Source organism: Pteronotus mesoamericanus, unplaced genomic scaffold, assembly GCF_021234165.1.
Source record: "Pteronotus mesoamericanus isolate MK-2021 breed Mesoamerican mustached bat unplaced genomic scaffold, CSHL_Meso_final scaffold_85, whole genome shotgun sequence".
Lineage (NCBI taxonomy): Eukaryota > Metazoa > Chordata > Mammalia > Chiroptera > Mormoopidae > Pteronotus > Pteronotus mesoamericanus.
In genome coordinates, this window is record NW_026555329.1 from 35,595,809 (window position 1) to 35,610,525 (window position 14,717).

Below are 14,717 nucleotides of genomic sequence, written 5' to 3' on the forward strand. Positions count from 1 at the left end.
GTATCAGGCAAGATTAAATAATACCTATCATTAATTAGAAATCCCATCTTTCTTCGTTATGATTCTGATCAGTAGTCAAAAAATATTCATAGAGGCTTTTAGAAAGCAGGCTCCAAGACACCAAGAATATATTCTTTTGACTTCAGCTAAAGACGTGCAATTTTGCATGAAGATGAGTATTAAGGTTAAGAAAGTACTATCTCTATTTACTTAATTAATATAACATATTAATAAATTTGGAGAATGTAATTAGGCAAAAGGAAAGTAACATTTAGAGAATTAATGGAAAGAAGCTCAAAGTGTTACTGACTGAAAACATTTTCATTGATACTCTAAGCCTGGATCCTATTGTTATTTATAACTAAAAATAGCAATTTTAATGACTTAATATTCATTCTTTGGGTTTTGTGGTTAATTATTTGAATAATCAATAAAGTATAAATGCTATAAAAATTCAGTGACTCAAATTTAAGTCCTCATCATCTACTTAATCAACAAGCCCTATTTAAGGGTTGATATTGGATGTTAGTGATAAAAATTTCAGGCCATACACTCATGAATAAAATGACTCTGGCTTCAGAGAGAATATGAAGCATGTTCTAATACTGGAAATAGAAATCATAAAAAAATTACAAATAAAATGCTGTGCTGCTTCATAAGGAGAGGTTATATTTAAGAAATGATAATTATGTGACATGATACAGGTGCTAACTGTTGCTATAACGACAATCGTATTACAATATATAAATGTATCAAGTCACCATGTTATACACTTAAATTTACACAATGCTATATTTCAAATAACTTTTAACTAAAAAATTCATCAAGTAGGGTGCATGTGAGCTGCCCCTGAAGCATGGGAAGAGTGGGAGAGGTAGAGGTAGGAGAAAAACGTTTAGGTAGAAGGACTGAGTTTGGCAAACCATGAGGTGTAATCTAAGGTATTGGCCTTAATTTGGTAGGTAATGAGGAGTTGTTAAAGACTACGAGCAGTGAAATGATGTGCTCAGAGCTGTGCTTTGTGAAGACCAACCTAACTATACTCTTGAAGACAGGTTGGAGAGGACAGAGATTAGGGGTAGAAAGACTAGTTAATGGGCTATTGATTTATTAGGGCCAGAATGGAGGTGGTAATAGGGCAAACAGAAAAGATGGGATGGGTGCCAGGAACATTGAAAATTCAAATTAAAAGGATGACGTGAATGATTAGATATGAAAAGTAAAAAACCAAAGACTACTTTAAAATTTAAAGTTGGTGAATAGGTGAAAGGTAGTGCCTTTAACAGAAACAGGAAAATCAGAAAGAGGAGTTGGTATGGGGAGGAAAGATATAAAGTTCACTGTTAGGCATGTTAAGTTGAGATGCCAATAAGACAAAGGTGTGCAGATGAAAAAAAATGGACTTCTGGCCAAGATGGAGACATAGGTAGATACACTTTGCCTCCTCACACAACCAAAAAGACAATAAAAAATTTAAAAAAACAACCAGACTGCCAGAAAATTGAACTGTATGGAAGTCTGACAACCAAGGAGCTAAAGAAGAAACATCCATCCAGACTGGTAGGAGGGGCAGAGATGGGCAGCTGGGACATAGAGGACATATGGCAGGGTGGTGGCTGGAGTACCCCTAGGTCCCACATTTGCAGATAAGCTGAGAGGAACAGCTAGGGAGCGAGACAGACTGTGCAATCCAGGGTTCCAGTGTGGGAAAGAAAAGCCTCAAACCTCTGGAGGTGGAGACCGGTGGGGGTTGCAGTGGTGGGAGAAGCTCCCAGCCTTACAGGAGGATCCATTGGAGAGACCTGCAGGGTCCTAGGACATGCACAAGCCCACCCACCTGGGAACCAACACCAGGAGAGCCCAATCTGCTTGTATACACAGTGGGGGAAGTGACTGAAAGCCAGATGAGAGCCAAGCAAGTGGCATTGTTCTCTCTCTGATCCCTTCCTCTCACATAATATCACAACACAGCGACCTAAGTGGCTGTGTTCTGGTGAACACCTAAGGCTCTGTCCCTCCCAAGTAACAGGTGCACTGAGACAGAGAAATATGGCCTAATGAAAGAACAGATCAAAGCTCAAAAAATAGAACTAAGCAATGAAGAGATAGCCTGCCTATCAGATGCAGAGTTCAAAACACTGGTAATCTGGATGCTCACTGAATTGGTTGGGTATGGTCGCAAAATGGAGAAAAAAGCAAAGGCTATGCAAAGTGAAATAAAGAAAAATATACAGGGAACCAACAGTAAAGGGAAGGAAACTGGGACTTAAATCAAAGATTGGGAGCAGAGGAAGACATAAACATTCAACTGGAACAGAATGAAGAAACAAGAATTAAAAAACATGAGGAGAGGCTTAGGAACCTCTGGGACAACTTTAAATGTTCCAGCATTGGAATCATAGGGCTGCCAGAAGTAGAAGAGGAGGAGCAAGGAATTGAAAACTTATTTGAACAAATAATGAAGGAGAACTTCCCCAATCTGGCCAAGGAAATCGACTTCTATGGGATCCAGGAAGCTCAGAGAGTCCCAAAGAAGTTGGACCCAAGGAAGCACACACCAAGGCACATCATAATTACATTACCCAAGATGAAAGATAAGGAGAGAATCTTAAAAGCAGCTAGAGAAAAGGAGACAGTTACCTACAAAGGAGTTCTCATAAGACTGTCAGCTGATTTCTCACAAGAAACCGTGAAGGCAAGAAGGGGCTGGAAAGAAGTATTCAAAGTCATGAAAGACAATGGCCTACATCCAAGATTACTCTATCCAGCAAAGCTACCATTCAGAATGGAAGGGCAGAAAAAGTGCTTCCTAGATAAGGTCAAGTTAAAGGAGTTCATCTTTAAGGAGCCCTTAGTATATGAAAAGTTAAAGGGACTTATTTAAGAAAAAGAAGAAGATCAAAAACTATGAGCAGTAAAATAACAACAAACTCACAACTAACAACAACTGAACCTAAAAAAAACCAAAAACAAACTAAGCAAATAACTAGAACAGAAACAGAATCATAGAAGTGGAGATCTGACTGGAGAGGGAGGGGGAAGAATGGGGAAAAGGTACAGGGAATAAGCAGCACAAATAGTAGGTACAAAATAGGCAGGGGGAGGTTAATAATAGTGTAGGAAATGGAGAAGCCAAAGTACTTATATGTACGACCCATGGACATGAACTAAGGCAGGGGGAAGAATGCTGGGGTGGGGAGAATGCTGGTGGGGGGAAGGGTGGTGCAAGGGGGAGGGGAATAAAGGGGAGAAAAACAAGCAAACAAAAAAAGACAAATGTTTGGAAATGTACACAGGCACTTAAAATACTAAATTATTTGTGGCCGAGTCAAGGTTGGCTATGACAATTTGAGAGTTGCTCTCACAGATACGATACATGAAGCTAAGGATGAATGAAATTCCCAATGGCAGAATGTCCATGGTGGGATAAAGAAGCCAAGCAAAAGTACTGAGAAATGCTGACATTTAGAGGGTTGAAGGAAGAGAAGGAGCCAAAAAGGAGATAGAAGTAGATATAAAGAAGATAAGAGGAGAACTGGCAAGAACCCAGAAGCCAAAGGGAAAGAGAACATCACAGGCTGGAGAGAGCAAGGAGAATAGTGTCAAATGGCATAGAGAGAAAAGGAAAACGGAAGAACAGAAGAAAATTGTTGGATATAATAGTGTTTAGAAAGTCTATGGAGAATGTAAAAAATGTGGTTTTAGTGAAGCTTTATTAATCTCTGGGGACAAACTTTTAAAAACATATTGATTTGGTTAGAGAGGAAAATGTGCATCTCTTTCATTTAAGGTTGAGAGAGGTGGCAAAAGAGGAGGCCCCAATCAACTTAATCAAATATGATGACTTGATATGGGCCACGGCTTGGCCGTGGTGGAGGGGGAGGCTTCACCCTTAAAGGATGTAGCTTAGAATGATGGATGGTAGAACACCAGATCTGACACATGACCTCCAACACCTTCCTTCCATGCCACTAAATTAAAGATAGTCCTGAGGGACTGGTAGCATTTGGGGAGCTTGCTCACCCATCAGTATCTGAAGGAGAATTTAACAGAGCTGAAGAACAAGAGTGAATATCTTTTTTCCCAACAGATCTGAAGAGTTTTTCCATCTTAAAAAACTGAAACTCTGTAAGCATTAAAACAATAACAACTTATTTCTCCTACAACTGTCAATACATTTTTATTTCTGCTAATAAGGATTCTTACTATGAACCATCACTGTAATACCTCTTTTTAAATGAAGGCACTAGAACAACTGATGTTTGTTTTTCAAATGATCTAGTAATAAAGTGCATTTTTGTAATGCCTTTTCTTTTCATGTGTTTTGCAATGATAAAGACATCAATTAATATTGCTTTATTTTTCTCTCTATTTTAATGTTGATTACCTCCTATGCTTTCCTTTGCATCCTTCTATATGAATAAATATGCACTAAAAAGACTTGAGAGTACTTTGAAAATCTTTGAGGATTTGGGAGTTCCAACTGGGCTAATGTACAGGTTTGTGTTTGGAAGTCAGAGACAAAACGAAAATGGAAAGACATAGAAGCAAAGTGGCTTGGTATGTGAAACAGGCACAGAATAAGAGAAAGAGGGGTGAGATAGACAGACAGACAGACAGAGAGACAGAGACAGGAAGAGGCACCTATTTGAGCTTTTAATTTCCAAGGTTTGGGAAAGTAAAGTCCAGGTTACATATCAGAGACATAAAAATGCACTTCTATTTCTTGCTATGTCCCAATATACTTATAGATTTTATATATACTCAAATAATCCTACCTGATAAAGGCTTTTGTGAAAGATTACTTTTTTTACTCATAAGATAAAGTCTCTTTTAATCAATGAAATCAATCGTTTCCTTATACTTGTACAAATAAGTGTTCCCCTCACATCCCCTCCCCCGAAGCATGCCATCCTCTATTTGGAAGAGCTACTTCCAGTTACCTTAAACTGCATCATATACCCTGGCTGTATAATGAGTTCTCTGGAGGAGAGCACATTGTGGGTCTTGTCTTTCTTTTTATTTGGCCAGTAGAGGTGAAAGGATGGATTGCCACAGAATCCTGCTGTCCTTACTGCATTAGGGTAAAAACTCCAGTTTTCTTCATGGGAAGTGCCTTCTGTTAAGGTAAATTGGAAGTAATATGGTATGTTATTCTTTTGAACTGACTGGCTTATGGCTGAATTACTTGAATGCCTATGCTCTAGCTTTTTGCTTACCCTTTAAAATTTATTCTTATTTTATTTAATTGGTATAAATATAAATCCAAGATGAGAAATCAAATCTAGAAAAGATTATTAAGTGTTAGTACTATAATTATTCTCCAACTTTTAAAATGTAATTGATAGTCTGTCTAATTTTCACCATTGCAACATTATTTTTGGTATGCTTTTAAACCAATGCATTGTATCTGCAGTACAGAAATTTCCTAAAGAAACTAAAATTATTTGGGGGTACTGAGATTTCAAAATATTTTTAGAGCTAGACATTTTGTCTTTAACAGATTTATTAAATTCTCAGTTGACATTTCAAAAGCCACCAACCTTGAAGATTTGTAAACCTCTAGGCAAAACAATATAGTAACATCTGTTGAGCACTGAATATATGCTAGGCACTCTTCTAAAGGCTTTTCATGTAGTAATTCATCCAAAGACAAACAGATGAATGGCTCACAGGAAAGATTGTTCAATGCTTTGTTTCTCACCATCATCAAAAGTGTCGACCAGCTGACTGGGATTGATTTCTGCTCCGCCAATCAAAATGTTGTCTAGTGCCCACTGAGCACGCTCCACCCCAGAGACCACCAGTCCGTTGCTGATCACAAAGGGCTGCCACCAGCGAAGTCGAGTTGTGTTGGTGAGGGCATCCTCGGGAAGAAGTATGTAGTCGTGTCTAACAGAAATGTACTTCTGATAATCCATCTCATGGAGCAAAGTCCAAGTAATTCCTATAATAAAAAATAAATCAACATAGTAACATATCTGGGGAAAAAAACCCACAGCTACTTCAAGCTTCCCTCCAAAAAGTCTTCAACCAGACAATGAGAATTGATTTCACTGATTTCAATATAAATGCTCACCACTTGTATCGTTGCAAAATGAGGCTGATGTCATGAGAGGAAGTATATTAAATATTTGGCCAAAAATAAAAACTCTAAATAAAAGTTATATATTTTCTGCTATTAAAATTTTTTCTAGATTCCTATATGCACTATTTCTCATGAATAATGAGAAACATCCATGTTTCTCTGTTTCTAGATAAGAACTAATATTTTAAAATATAGCTATTATGATTCAATGCAATTTGTGGTTCATTGGACTGATATGAAGTTTCCCTCTTAACAACTGATAAGACTGTAAGCGGGTGTTTACATTACTTAAGAAAATATCATTTGAATACCGTAAAACAGTTTAGGGCCATCTTTTTATTTGCTAGTTATTAAGGATTTCTATCTGCTAAAGCTGATTTCCTAAAGACTTCATGGTATTATGGTGTTACTTCAGGTTTCAGCTACTTCAAAATAATAAAAACAGAATTTGGTTAAAATGGAGCACGACACACTCAAATTCAGACTACCTTCTTTCACAATCAATAAAGTTTTCTTGAAGATTCTCTTAGCATTTATTACATGATTGTTCACATGAAAGCTTTCTAAAACATTTAAAAATGGTTTTAAAATTATATTTCACTTGGAAGAGTATATAAAAAATTACTAAAAATATTTTTAATTTGTATCATTTATAATTTAGCTTCAGTTAAGCATAGAGATTACTTCTTTGTTCATAAACTTTGGAGATTATTTATTTATTTTATCATTTTATTTTATTTTATATTTCCTTAGTTTTTAAAATTACAGTTGACATTCAATATTATATGAGTTCCAGGTGTACAGCACAGTTGTTAGACATGTATATAACTTAAGAAGTGATCCCTTGATATGTCTACCCCCCTGACACCATACAACATTTCAAATGTGATCTTTCTCTCTTTTTTTTCTAGTAGATTTTGCTAACACATAATTTACATGTATGGAATGTGTAACACAACTAAGATCTGCAACTTTCTCTTTGTAACTTTCACTATTAGCACCACCATGTCAGCAAAGCTTGTCAGAGACTTTTCCGAGGGGCACTGGATGGAATTTGGGAATCTGCTGTAAGGTACGGCTTTCACCCCTGAAACATGCCTCCATCGGTAGAGTAGTCCAACAGCACGCCTTCCTTCCGGCAGACAGGCCGATGGCAGGAGGTCATGTTGTTCTCACTGCCGATGCGGCCCCAGTATTGCAGGAATCTGCATGCAAGCACATAATATCCATCAGAATAGTTATATAGAACAAGCAGTCTATTTACTCAAGTCCTGGATGAAAACTTCTTCCACATGTGCTCCTTGCTTTGGGGCCAGTTTGCTAAATTGTGATGAAAATAACTCCAAATTGACTTACTTTGCCCCTCTGAGATCCAAATCTTGAGTAATAGCTTGTCTCACAGTGGATCCCCCAAAATAGAGTGCAGTGTCCTCGGCAAGAATTCCACACTCAGTACAAGTGCTCCCACCTTCTAAGGACATCCATAAATCAGGCTTGATCTCTTCACTGTCAAAGCGTTCCTTCAGAAAAGTCTGGAAAAGATTAAGTGGCATGTTGTTAAAAATAACATCCAGATAACAACTATGTATAGACAATACAGAATTACATATTGGACTTTAAAAAATTAGAGCTGATTTTAAATGCTTTTCCAAAGATATTTAAAAAAAGAGTGACTTCACAATGTTCTTTTCCATCAATTGGGTGAAGATCATTTAAACTTAATGTTTAATAATAATTAGAATTTAAAGTCTAGAGAGAATCTTAAAACAATTATAAGGTTGAATAGGTAATACTGTTATCTGTAAAAAGTTACTTAAGCATATATATGAGGTCTGTCCAGAAAAAGTCCAGCCATTGTTAATATAACAAGAAGGGTTTGTATGACATCCATGTCACCTGGCAGCCAAGGAGAGTGGACTGGAATGTGCATACGTGAACAATGATGACTTCACTATACTAGTCAGTGGGGGTGTAGATGTCGTTGAGTGAGCATGTGTACTGTGTGGCCATTGCATTAAATCAAAATGACGAGAGAGCAGAGCAATGAATCTGCATCAAATTTTGCGCTAAGCTTGAACGTTTCTCTGTGGAAACTATTCGGATGATTCAGAAGCCTGCAGCTATGGGCAACTGGTGATTGGCAGCTTCATCATGACAATGCACTGGCTCATGCATTATGTCTCATGCAGTTTTTTTTGCCAAACATCAAATCACCCAGGTGATTTAGCCCCGCTACAGCCCTTATTTGGCACCCTGTGACTTCTGGCTTTTCCCAAAACTTAAATCACCTTTGAAAGGGAAGACGTTTCAGGCAGATGATGAGATTCAGGAAAATATGACAGGGGAGCTGATGGTGAGTGGGAGAACTGCGTGAGGTCCGAAGGGGACTGAGCTGTCATTGTTCTATGTACAATGTTTCTCGTATCTCCTTCAACAAATGTCTTTATTTTTCATATTACATGGCTGGATACCTTACCTTGTACTCCCAAATTATTTTGTTTATTTATAGGGTATATAAAAGTACTATTGTAATTTATTACAATATTATGAAATGCACAAAAAATGAAAATTCAAAGAAATAAGATAATGTATAACAGATATGCTAGCACTTTCCCCCCTGGAGTGCGTGGCCCCACCTTGGATACTCCTTGAGGCTACCGTGACTCTTCAGTTTGCAGCACAGAGTGAACTTTGAATGCCTACGTGGTTATGTAAGGATATTTGAAACCAAAGCTTTCCATATAAAGTCAAAAGAAAATCAACCTGGGAGGCAATTTGAGACTTTTCATTTATTTATCAGGGCCAAGATTCAGGACAATGGGGAGAAGTACTCAACATCTAGAATAAAGTATTTTTTTTGGGTCTCCCGTTTATCCTTTTAACTAAAACTAAACAAGAACCAGTCTATTTTCCCAAGTGAGTATATAATTAAATATTAGAGTTCATTATAGCTACATTTTGTGTAAAATTACTTCATCCCTTCACATCATAGCAAGATATTGATAATTCATTTTCCTTATAGTATATTCATTTTGTCCATAATATGGTTTTGCATTGGGTTGAGGTCCCCAGTGTTTTTTAATGGTAGATCTATATCATGAAAATAATTTGTAAGAGTTATAATTGCAGTAATTATACAAATTGTATACATTTTTCACTTACCTAAGAGAATTATCTAGTTGCTTTCTTATTGTGTAGTTAAAATAATTTAAATAGACTCACTTCAAACTTAGAACATAATCACCTCTATGGTTAAAGATGTGTAGTCATGTGTAAGTCTTACCTTGCCTCACTGATGTTAGCAAATAAATGCAATTTTAAAAAAGGAGGCTTACATGGTAAGAACACTAAAGTCAGAAGATTTGGATCATTAACTATGTAAACTCTCATTAGAAAGATTTGAATGAGAATACATAATTTAGATTTGTACAATTTCTAATCCAACTGAGGAATGCTAACGAAATTTGAATGTTGTGAAAGAAACTAGATTTTTTTAGTTTATTCATTACTTGTGACTATGTTTCTTATGTTATAATTCATTTAATAACAAATAGACTAAAAGCTTCAGATGCATGTGAGCATTGGTCTACCTTTACTTTTTTAAAAATGTAGCAGTTCCAAAGTTGTTGAAATGTTATAGAAAAAAATGACAGGTTTTGTTTACATCGTTTGGCTCTTATATGTTTCATTTCAATCATTGTGCTTTTTTAGCTTAAACGTTTTCTGTTATTGGAATGACAAATGCGCTATATTTATTCACACAAGTAGAATGCACATATGGTAACTATGTTGGGCAACCATAGGTGCTTTGCATATTAAATAATAATATAACAGCTAAAGTCCCCAAGAACGACCTCTTTATTCTTAATAGACAAGTATATTTCAGCAGTGATCAAATCAGAACCCTGCATTTTCTGAACAAAAATTTAGGAACTGTTTAGTCCTTTTTGAAAATTTTTTTGTGATAATGTTATTTGCTTTATTTATGATAACGACAGTATTCTCCTTCAACATTACATCTCCCAAAAAAAAAATAATGAATGTTTAAAACTGACTTTAAATAAAGGGTCTGCTAAAAAATAAAAGAAAACCCCACAAAACCCCAGAATACTTATATTCTTTAATCCATACAGTCTGGTGTATTTGTGAATTAGGTAAATTGTACTAGAACTTGATCCTAATATTCTTATATCTAAGAAACCTAAGAAATGTTTTCTTAGCTTCCATCCAAAGAATTTCTTTACTTGGGGGCTTCAAAGAACATTGTTATAAATTATCAGTCTCACATTTAAGTTGGTTCTTAAGTCAGGGCCTAGAATGCAAGTAAATGCTCTCTGACAGGGGCTTTAGCATTACCTTCAGAGTGTGAGTCAGGTAGCAGTTGGGCCCAAAGTATCCCGGATCACAGATGCACTGTTCCTTTAAGCAATCTCCATGGCCTCTGCAGTTGTCCAAGCATCCAGGGCCCAGGTAGAAATTATCGATTGCCCATTGCATGTCTGAGTACTTTTGATAGAATCTAAACCTTACTGGACTATTAACAACACGAAAGCAAAAGAGTGAAAAACAAAAGTTAACTTTGTTCAGGTTCATTTTCCTTTGTGTGCATTCAGTGTGTGCAAGAGAAAAAAAACATTTAAGACAGTCTGAGAGGAAATGGATTAATAAAAAGTGTTTTCTGACTGCCATTATTCTTCTATTTCTAGTTATGGAACTTTAGAGACAGTTTCATTTAAATTTTATAATATGTGAGCAAACTTGCAAAATACAATGAAAACACAGTGAAATCTTACTTCAAACAATGAGAACACTTTAAAATACAAAATTATCATAAATCATGTTGCTTATGAACTGGAGTCCAGTGATTGCATCGCAATCTAGATTCATCAGGTGAATTTCTGAGATTGTACAGAAGGGGAGCGAATCCTTTGACAGAGCGTACACCCAGCCCTCAGGTGGTTGGGAAACAGAATCTTCTGAATTTCCCAAAGATATTCAATATTCTCAGGGTAACTATGTTAATTAGAAAACAAATTTTAAAGGGTTATATTAAAGGACATTTTCCCGAGATTTTAATTTCATCATTGTTCTTCTCTGCCTGCTGGGGAAAATACAAACCTCGTAATTAACCTTATATTAAAATACTCCACACCATGTTAGTGTAAAGAGTCCAAAGTGCATGAGGGAACTTTATGGGTGATAAAATGTTCTGCATCTTGTTTGAGGTGGTGGTTGCATGAGTTACACAATGGTAAGAGCTCACTGCAGTAAACAATTAAGAAATGTGCGGTTTACTGAACGTAAATTATACTTCACTATAAAAAAGAAAAGAGAGAACAGGAGGGGGAACATGAAGCAAGGACATCATGGTGGCTCCCCAGCATGCATGTAACCCCAGATAAGTCGTATGAGATAATCATCATAATATAATTCCCTTAACTATTGACCGAGTCAGGAAAGGGTATTCTTGAGATAATTTGTACCAATGGGATGGCAAGGAGGTGAATAAGATTTCTTATTCAAATCTGGCTCTCTTTGAAAGAAATGCAACTCTTTTGCTCCCACTGACTATAGGTAAGAATACATTCTTACCTATAAGTAGCTTTCTGAAAGTCATCGATGTTCAGGGGACCCAGCCTGAAGGCTGCGTGTGACCAAGGTGTGGACATTGGAAAAAAGGGTTAACAATGTCCTTGAAGACAATGTTGAGCTTATGAATCAACTAATCCAAGAAACAATTTATCTTTGGATTTTTTCATTATAGACATACTAGATTGTGTTTTTAATTCAGCCAGTCTGAATTGGGTTTTCTGTTACATACAGCTGAAAGCATCCTGATGTAGCTTCCTAGCATGCTGACTAACCCTTTTAGATTTATTCCAGAAAACTATGAATGCTTATGTAGTAAATGACATCTATGGGACACTGGAAAAGCTGTGTGTGAGCACCTCATTCAAAGGCTCTGTGTGTTCTGGTCATATATCATAATTCTGTTTTACACAAGAAGGTTTTTCACTTAAGCCACATTGCGATTTATACGATGGAGGCTCACCTATCATTTTCTTCAATGTATTTTTTTCCTAATTTTACAGTCAAGGAGAAATCTTTTGGAATTGCCTTAAATTAACTCATCCACAGACTTTTCAAAGTATAGTTTAATTATACTATACTCACTACTCATTACTGCTTCAAACTAATTATTTTTCACTCCAAGTGCAGAACATAAGGCTTTGATAAGAGAAAAATGAAACCTACAAACCATACTTGTACAAATAGTATGAAGAGTTAGGATTTGTACAAAAAGTATGATAAGTTAGGCTCTTGCTTCTGGTACCATCTATCATGGATCAACAAGGCCATAATGAGAAAAACATATGATGTGTGATGGACCACAGCCTACAAGGCCCATAAGGTAATACACCTTTTCATCTGGCTCCAAGGCCATCACTCTTGCTCTGTCCCCATTTGCAGATACTGCAGTATGGAGCATGAAAGGGCCTGCCTGCCAAGGCCCATCTTGACAAGTCTGAGAATTACACCTTGAGGTCTCTGAGTTAGCTCCTTATAGAGGTCACTGATAGAGAGCCTTTAGAGTTAGGGAGGGAGATATTTTATCCACAATTACACAGAATTTCAGGTTCAACCACAGTGTCTCTAATCTACTTCTGGACGACTGGAGCCAGGCTTTATTTTAGTTTTCTACTTACTTTCCCACTAAGCTTTCAGGGAGTGGGTAGGTGATCCTTTTCCATCCTTTAGTTGGAAAGAATACAGATGGCTGAGAAACACTCCCAGAACATTTTGGGTCCGCAGGTAAGCACTGAGGGACCAGATAATTCCAGCTCACACCAAAGTCAGTAGAATACTGTACATGAATTTGATTCTGGGCAACTTTTTCAGACACTTTACATCCAACAGAGATCTAATACATGGAAAAGCAAGATTGTTAATATATTAAACCCATATTACATATATCTATTCTAAGGACCTGGCACAACAAAGTTGCTGATCACTTGATAGACACTGCACCACATCTATCCTGTATTTTCATGTTCGTTATTTGTTCTGCTGGTGGGTAGGAAAGTTGCTCAAGGTGACAAATTATAGAAAGTGCCAAATATATTTTGCAGGGAGTTTGGAAAGAAGCTGAAAGCTGTGCTTTTGTCACGGCTGGCTGATTGCCTTGGAAGGCCTGGGCCCTCGCTTACAAATTGTTGTTTGTTGTGCTAATGGTTTGGCACTTCTATTTGGCACAATGCTGACCAAGAGGGATTGCTAACAGCTTTACCAAGTTTACTATTTTGTCCTACAATTTATGACTCTCAATAAATCACTTTCAACTACAAGTAAGACACAATGAAGTAATAACAGAAGGTAATTTTATAAGGCCCAGCGCCCTTTGTTGATGGAGGTAACCATAATGCCACATTTGTTGCTAATACAGTGGGATTAAGGTAGATAGGATAAGTTGGTTGACATAAAATCTTGGCCAAAATTGATGTTAGCATTAATGCTATGCATGCCTTTGTTTTCCATAATTTTCTTTCTTTAGAAATATTAAAATGCTCTTGTAAAAAGTGTAGATATAATCATAATAGCTTTAATCTTCTCTTAAAAGACTGCCTAAGCTGTATAATGATTTAACTCAGGGAACTGGAACCAGTATCCTACATACTTATTATCAATATTTGCTCTATCTGTATTTAACCTTGAGTAGAAGTGCATTATTCTTATGAAATGTTCACCTTGAAATAGTTCAGAGATATAATACTTTAAGTCATTAAGTTATATAATGTTGAGTTGTATATTATCTTAATATTAAATTTTACTTTTCAAAGTATATATTAAGCCAATGAAATACAGTATTAGAGGGTTTTTGTTTCTACAGTTCTTTTCATTTTTACATGCTAGTTTGTGGTTATTTGTACAGTTGAGACCATAATGCTTTCACCTTGAATTGCATGATCCAGCCTTCAGTGGGAGTCAAGTCGTGAGTCACTGCATACACTTCTCTCCCATCATGACTGCCGCAGAGCATGACACCATCTGGGGAGTCACAGAATCTTTCCACTGTACAATCATCATGGAAGAGCCAATGCTCATTCACTTAAAAAAATAAAAGACAAAAATACTTGAGGCAAATTTTCACTTTAAGCAAGATCTAGAATTAAGTAGAAATATCTATGATATATATTATATACAATCCACAGACAAAACATGAATGTAAGCACATCATTTTAGGAATATGGACACTGGGAGACTGAGATATACCTGCTACCTCATATTAGTGAGTCTACATTTAGAAAAGAAGAGTGTATGTAAGTGTTGTAAATGAAAATCAAAGGGAAACATCTGTTTTTTTTCCTGACAGATATTGAACTTTTAGGCAGGACCTAAATAAGGAGAACAAATTTTTAGTAAAATAATATGAAAGTGAGTGAGAGTGAGTATACATGATATACTAATAAATTAATTAATGAGAATGACTATTCAACAATGTCAAAATGGTGAACAAGCTATAATAAAATATTATACAGCTACTTCTACTCAAATTCTGATAGTGCCATCTGGGTAATTAAAAAACTTGTAATTAGTCAAACTTATAGAACCAGTAGTTACAGGGGTTGGG

General features: G+C 36.3%; 1 protein-coding gene across 2 annotated transcripts in view; it reads right to left on the reverse strand.

Annotated features, from left to right (window-relative positions):
- The window catches only part of RELN (reelin), a 558,168-nt gene that overhangs the window by 17,934 nt on the left and 525,517 nt on the right, over positions 1-14,717 (reverse strand). For both annotated transcript variants that reach the window (XM_054564075.1, XM_054564074.1), the window contains exons 51-57: positions 14,040-14,194; positions 12,796-13,010; positions 10,445-10,622; positions 7,445-7,620; positions 7,187-7,293; positions 5,705-5,947; positions 4,944-5,119 (exon numbers count right to left, since the gene is read on the reverse strand). In XM_054564075.1, coding sequence (XP_054420050.1) covers positions 4,944-5,119; positions 5,705-5,947; positions 7,187-7,293; positions 7,445-7,620; positions 10,445-10,622; positions 12,796-13,010; positions 14,040-14,194 — 1,250 coding nt within the window. The remainder of the gene's footprint in view (positions 1-4,943; positions 5,120-5,704; positions 5,948-7,186; positions 7,294-7,444; positions 7,621-10,444; positions 10,623-12,795; positions 13,011-14,039; positions 14,195-14,717) is intronic.